At 43.8% G+C, this 7,084-nt stretch overlaps 1 protein-coding gene across 1 annotated transcript; it reads right to left on the minus strand.

Annotated features, from left to right (window-relative positions):
* Positions 1-947: 947 nt before the first annotated feature.
* spry1 (sprouty homolog 1, antagonist of FGF signaling (Drosophila)) lies at positions 948-6,825 on the minus strand. Its single transcript, XM_055927170.1, has 2 exons — positions 6,264-6,825; positions 948-4,526 (listed from the first exon to the last, which is right to left on the minus strand). Exon 2 carries the CDS (start codon positions 4,469-4,471, stop codon positions 3,422-3,424), a length of 1,050 nt encoding a protein of 349 aa, XP_055783145.1. The 5' UTR covers positions 4,472-4,526; positions 6,264-6,825; the 3' UTR covers positions 948-3,421.
* Between the last annotated feature and the right edge of the window lie 259 nt (positions 6,826-7,084).

Here is a 7,084-nt window from a genome sequence, read left to right on the forward strand (position 1 = left end):
CCCCTACTGGCCTTTGTCCATAAAATGCCTGACAAAGACAGGAAGAGGGGCTTGGGAAGAATGTCTGGTATTAGATGTCAGCAACACCGTATAGACACATGGCACTTGGGGACGATGTGTGAAGGGTTTACACCCTGGCCCTCTGTGTGTGAAACCATGGAGCAAATGCAGAGGCTTGGTTCCAATGGAACACCTCTACCAAAGTAGTCCCAGCACCTGATAAAATATTGTTTATTACTCATGTGAATTATAAAAGGTCACTAAAGTAAATTAGTGTTTACCTTGTTACCAACCAGCCCGAGATAGAAACCTGGATGTAACAGGAGTTATATGTTGTTCTTTTTTATTTTACTCTGTTAAGATGATTTTATAGCACATTTTCTGTATTCACCATCAGATGGTTCTCTCTATTTCTCAGAAACAGTTTCGCCCAACAAAGAGCAAAAACATTTTCAACATAACGGAAGCAAACCAAACCAACTCAAGTGAGAGGCATAGCAAACCCTCATCCTGTCCCTCAAACCCATCTCTGCTGTCCCTCATAGCGAATTTCCATTTAGACGGTATTAAGAAAATAATGGAAATCCGCTTAGGTTAGGCAAACTGAAAGCGGAGCTATGCCTTTGGTGACAAATCCTCCGGGCAGTGTTTATAGAAGACCTTCAGCGTCAGCAGCAGTGCCCTAGCTAAGGACAGCCCTGGCCGGCAGCAGAGATTGTGGGTTGGAGGTTCCACCATGGTGACTCACAGGGTAATCATGCATGTTTGCACTCGCAAGTCCCCAATGCTGTCAGAGGGCCCCGGGAGTAGGGCCGCCAAGCTTTACACACTCCAAAATAGCACCCCGTGGGCGTGTGGTGCTGCTAAATTTACTCTGCAACAAGTGCGAGGGAGCCAGTTCGCTTTGCTGCCACTTGTGCCATGGAATTACTTAATAGTGACTCAGGTTGACTTTTAACCATTTATTTTATTTACTGAGATGCAGTGCCTTAGACTGCTGCACTTGACACAATGATGATGAATATGGAAGCTTGTAGGGGCGTTGACAAATAATTTTATGGAGCGTAATCTGATATATATAAAAAAGGAAACTAGTTTTCAGACACTTAAAACTTATTTTGGTATTTCATCTAATTTGGGGGGGGGAAACAAGGCTATTAAGGGACTCTTGTTAAAAACTGAGACCTGGAACTGGCAAGAAAATATATATTTCCTTATTTGGGTCAGACTGGAAAATATTAAGTAAACATTTGCTTCCTGTTAGCCGCCTCCAAAATAAAATTTTAGCTCTGTCCTGTGTCAGGGATCTGAAGTGAAACCTGAAAAAAAAGAGGCCTCCCATTGTTTGCGATTGTCCAGAAGCAAATGGGTCTCAAATTGCAGCTCTGAAAGGTAACAGGAAATTGACAAATCGCTAACCCACTCAACCATTCAGAGGAACAAACGGTACATTCCAGCAAAAAAATGGAAATGCACATTAAAAAGGAGCCATGTTCTGTTCATACAAATTGTTGAACCACGGTGACAGGGAATCCTACAGGTTGTTCCCTACAAGAGCTTAACCAGATAAATCACAAAATGCCACTTCTTTGGTTTTCTAAAAAAATACCAATGTTTAGCAAATGTTGAGCAAAATAGTCAATGTTTACCACCCAGCCTAGTTATTTTATCCACATTAGCCTTTACCTCCCTGAACAACTGTGCTTGTTTTATTCCTGAGGTCAAGTTTCCCACTACCCCCAAACTGAGATTGTCTGAAATACTAATTGCCCCCTCAAAGTTAAACCCTGGTATTTTAGTGTTTCCTGTTGCCGCTCTGCTATTTCAGACTCAGTAACCTTTAGAAGTGAAGACTCATCCCCTGGGGGTCAGCAAACTTCCAGAGTGATAAATTCCCTGACAAAAACAGGCAGCCAAATGGGGGGCTGTATCTGCCCCATCTTTACCTTTAGTGAAGGAACCATGCAATAAAAGCTTGGCATTGATAGCAGGTTTATTATCTTTGAACAGGTGGACCTGCGTAGTTGTAAAGGTGGCTCTCATTTCTCAGACACATACTGTGGCCTCACAATATGGAGACCATTTGAGAGTTGGGAAGATTCTGATATACTGTAGCAACTTTTAAAACCAGGGATTAAAGCCATTGCTTAGTTTGTGGGTGACCTCTTGCCTGAAATGAAGTTTATCAGGTGTTGGAACTTCCAGTTAGTACCATTGGTGGCCATTTTGCATTCAGATGTAGGCTTATTTTACATTATCAGTTTAAAGAGAAATCAAGTAAAGAAATAGAATCCCGAAATATCGGGCTTGCAACATTCAGGTTAAAAGTGGTTCTGACTCACTTAAAGTAAAAACATTTTTACCAGCATTCCACACATGAACAAATGAGTGTACAGCAAAGTGGTGTTGACCAAACTATTCCACGTTACACAAAGAAATGTTGCAAGAACTAAACTTGGACCCAATCACTGCTTATGAAATGCCCTATTACCCAGAAAGCTTTCAAACCAGAGTTAAACACTCCCAAGGGTCAATGTAACGAGGATAATCAAGACACAAGACATTTTTTTTAATTAATTAATATATTTTCTGCATTAAAGTTAACATAGTTTATTCTTTTGTGCCACCCTTTCATTTTTCAGTAAGTATTGATATTGTTATATTCAGACATGAGTAAATTTAAGACTGTCTTTGCAATAAATATCATAAAATAGAGCTTCACATAATAAATATTTTTACAAAAAAAAAAAAAAAAGACATTTTCCTTTTTTTTAAAGCCAGATCACTCTTATGGATTTGAGCATACAATTTACAAAACAAAAACAAGGGGAAAAATGCCACAATGTGTGTGAATGATGAGTGGGGAAGGGGGAGAAGCATATCCAACAGAATACTATGAGATGGATGTGCTTTCCACAATGCAACTCGAGCACAGAAACCCAGCTAGCCATGGTCTGAGTGGGGTAGCAACTGGGAATTCTAACAATCCTTGTTTGCTATGAACACGTGGTAACAGCTACATATCGCCTAGCTAGATAGTCCTTCACAGATTTGGTAAGAGGCTGCTCTCACTTGAAGCTTACAGCACCAGGTAAACAGTGCCTAGCTAACAGAAAATTATTTCTAAAAGAGTGTTAATGAGTAGCTGAAGAGACAAAAAAAACAACAACCATTGAAGACAAACACTGGTCTGTAAAAACATGGTCCTGTTGCAAAAAGGAAGGAGAAAAAAAAAGAAGAATTGAGTGGTTTTCATATTCCATGCTTTACTCCTATCAGGAGAAAAGGAAGTGGGTGGGAGGTGCTTAAAATGTTTGATAAACATCAATAGTAATAGTGACTATTATGGTCATCATCATTATTATTGTCAAAACCACACAGGGGAACGACTGCCCGCCCCTCTACCCACACACACACAGGATCAGGAAGGCTTTTCCTGGGCCTGGTGGGACCAGCGCTCCAGTTTGCAATAGACAGTGTTGGAGTTCTTGCAGCGGCAGCCGGGCCTGTTGACTTGGTCGTAGCAGCCCTGACACGCCTTTAGGCACCCCTTGACGGGCGGGTAGCACAGCAAACAGGGGAACAGTACCGACAGTAATCCCATGCAGAGGAAGCGTGAGCAGCAGTGGGAGCGGGACAGCGAGCAGGGGTGGTCGGCGCACGAGTCCCCCTCGTCGTCGTTGGAACAGTGGTAGAAGATGCCCTTGACCAGGCACATGCACGTGCCATGCTCCAGGGCGCTCTCCGCCGAGCACAGGCACTGGCCGTTGCAGACCAGGCACGAGGGCAGGGTCCTTGGGGCTGTGCAGTCTCCGCACTTGCACTTCCCGCAGCATTCGCAGATGAACTGGTGGCCAGAGGCCATGTCCCCTTTCCCTGAGGGCTTGAGCGGTGCCTCCAGTGGCGGCAGCGGGTGCGAGCCCTGCTGGGAGGCTAGCAGCGCCTTGGGCTGAGTCCGAACAGGCTGAGCACGCTCGGCTCTGTGGTGGTGCTGGTGGAGGGCCACCATCCCTGGCCTAGAGGGAGGCGAGCGGGCCAGGAGTCCCTGCTCAGAGGATACACTGCTGTTGCTCCCTGAGCTAGCCGCACTGCCTGTACTGGTGGAGCGATTAAGGCCCGGGGCCCTGGCGCTACACTGCTGGCCCCCGGCTACTACCACTACCCCACCGTGGTGGCCCTGCCCTATCGGCCGGTGCTCGTAGTTGTTGTTCACATTGACGAGGATCACCTCGTGAGTCCTCTCCTGCTGCTTGTCGGGCCTGGGCACCATGCGGGGTGCAGGGGGCCTCCGGACCACCGAGGGCCCTTCTGTGTACTCGTTGCTGGAGCGGATGGCCTTGATTTGGTCCAGGGAAAGGATGGCGGCATGTTGGAGCTCCCGCTCGTAATCCGACCTCTGCCGGTCCTCCAGGGAAGGCTGCTGAATCACCACTAATGAACCGCCAGGGCCATGTTGACTTTGGAGCGCCATCTGGGGTGATCACCACTTCCGACATTCACCATGGACTTGGCATGCATCGGAAAACCTGCAAGGGACAGCAAGAGAGACACAGGAAAGGGCCATCAGTAAAGAGAAGGATGTCATTTGCAAATGAGAAATATAGGGTGGTAGAGTTTTGGAAAACTGTTCCCTTATCATTTTGATTGATTGGAAAAGCTAAATAGCTGAAAAGGTAGAACCATCAATAGATCCTTGGATGGTCTCAATTTATAGATCTAACATTGTTCATTGATGATCAAATTTCATCAAAGTTATAAAACGGGTTAAGAGCACATAGTCTATTGAGAGCAGTATGCTATTTTGTGCTTACATTCCGATTGTATTATTAGCAGACGCTATTTATCCAGTTAGTCAATTAATCTTAAAATAGCTAGGTTAGACAACCACATCAGTCGTAATACGTACACTATTCTTCAAATAAATTAAGTTATCAGCAAAGTCAGTGCTAGTAGGAAAAGGCAAGTGCAGTCAATATTTTTAACTAATTAAGAACATGTTCACATAGCCCTACTAGTTTTTTATGCAAGCCGTGGGGGGGAGAGTGGACTATTTTCATACCTTCCTCAATATGCACACATCCAAACTTCAGTACAAATAGACTACCTCCCGTCCTCGTTTACATTTGTATGACTGGTTAACATTTAAAATGTGCCAAGGCGACGGAACGAGGCCACGATCCAATAGGTCAAAATTAGCTGCCTCGCGTATTATTCGATTACTAAACGATTACTAGACGGTTAGAAGGAAATGTGGTGACAAAACTAAGGTCACGACAGAACCCGACAATAGTGTCAACTTTATGTCCATATAATTTCAAGCACATTTGACAACTGAATTAAAGCCAATACCATTACTGGTTAAAAATGTAACAGCTTCTGGAATTAACCGTGGTAGGTCAGCTATAAAGTCAGTCGTATCTCTTGAAACTGTAACGCAAACGGGACCCTACTCAATAGGCATAAACACATTTTGTCAGTCTAATCAACATGAAGCAAGCACACAAACAAGTTAAAACCGATACAATTTGCAGATAGGCATATGCGCGAAGACAGCTTGCTTATTAGCAGAGCCCTATAATTGATTGACTTCATGAAACCCCACAGTAGCTTACACGGAGCACAGTAACTAGGTTTAGCCAGTAGATAGACGGGCGGCCTAATTATTGTGTTGTAAAAGGACAAATACACCGACAGTCCTAGTGTAGGCTACTTCAAATATGTCTATGCCCTAGGGTTTAGTTGACCGAGAGACGTCCCATGTGATAGAAACCACAGAGGATCAAATCAACGGATCTAGAGATGAATAGAAAAACAAGGGGGAAAACGCTTATGAATGAAAACTAGGCTACCGTGGGGGTGGGGTGTTTGTTTGCGCGTCGGAGTGATCGCTATCCCCTCTGAACCAAACTATGAACGTTTTGATTCCTTTCGAGAGCCGAATGGTCTGTGTTAAATAGGCATTCCGAGTAGAGGACACAAGCAAGCATGTACAATATGAAGCGAACTCTCCACAGATGCAAGCACCAGATGATGCGTGTTCCCAAGGCCATCTATCTCGACATATACTAACAACAAGCATAGTCCATGCAACTGGCAACAATGTTTCCAGAGCCGGAGTTCTGAAGCCTATGCGTATATTAGCCTACTTAACTTAGGAAGATTAATTGTGAAATGTTCGTTGTATCCAGTCTACATTTTAGTAACAAAGAATCTAGGAATAAACCAGACATTTCCAACATGTTTCATTGAGGGGAGATACGCACCCATTTGTAACCATCCATAACGTCGAATCCATCAACCAATATACCAAAACTCCATCCAAGGAAATAGTCCAAGCGTATTTTAATTAGCTCTTAAAATTCGTAACGACGGCTTTAAATCCAAATACGGATGTTGTATCTTCTTTCGTTATTCCTTCTCAAAATATGGTGCCTTACACCAATGTGCTCCAGAAACGGTAAATCAACGTTTCTTTATGGAATAGGTACCAAATAGCCTAAAAGTTGCGCACTTGAGAACGATCTGGTCAGACAACACTGTTTATTAGTCCTAGAGCAGAATAACAATTGCGGGGAAAAGCTTTAGGATTCTTAAAAGCACAATAATTCACGATTTGGAGACAAATAATTGTATATCCAATGGCTTTCAGTCTTCTAACTCTGCTTGGAGAATAGTAAAAGTAGGTTTTTGTTGTGCGGAATGCTCAAAAGCAAGCGCTAGTCGAAGACGTGCTCTCATCAACACTGCAGGACTGTCGAGCACTGAATGAATGAGAATGTAGGGCTCAGTGTTTGCTCGACAAGCCAACTCCCATTGGCCATTCACGCCACTGAAAAAGGATACATCGCATCCGCTCTTAATTCATTGGGCAGATGTGTAAGGCCGGGCGATAGAGATGTGTGCAGCAGTTAAGGTGGAACGGTTTACAATAGCCGATAAACTCATTTCCGTTCTTGTGGTTGCAAACTGTTGAACAGTGGCAACAAAATGATCCCGTTTGAATCGATAACGTTGTTTTATTTGATGCATTTCACGGTATCTCACCATTCCATTTACGTATGGCAGAGTTAGAAATACACAAATG

The sequence above is a fragment of the Salvelinus fontinalis genome, chromosome 6, assembly GCF_029448725.1.
Source record: "Salvelinus fontinalis isolate EN_2023a chromosome 6, ASM2944872v1, whole genome shotgun sequence".
Lineage (NCBI taxonomy): Eukaryota > Metazoa > Chordata > Actinopteri > Salmoniformes > Salmonidae > Salvelinus > Salvelinus fontinalis.

Coding starts and splice junctions, on each gene's coding strand:
- spry1 (XM_055927170.1), bottom strand. CDS start 4,471: ATGGCGCTCCAAAGTCAACATGGCCCTGGCGGTTCATTAGTGGTGATT.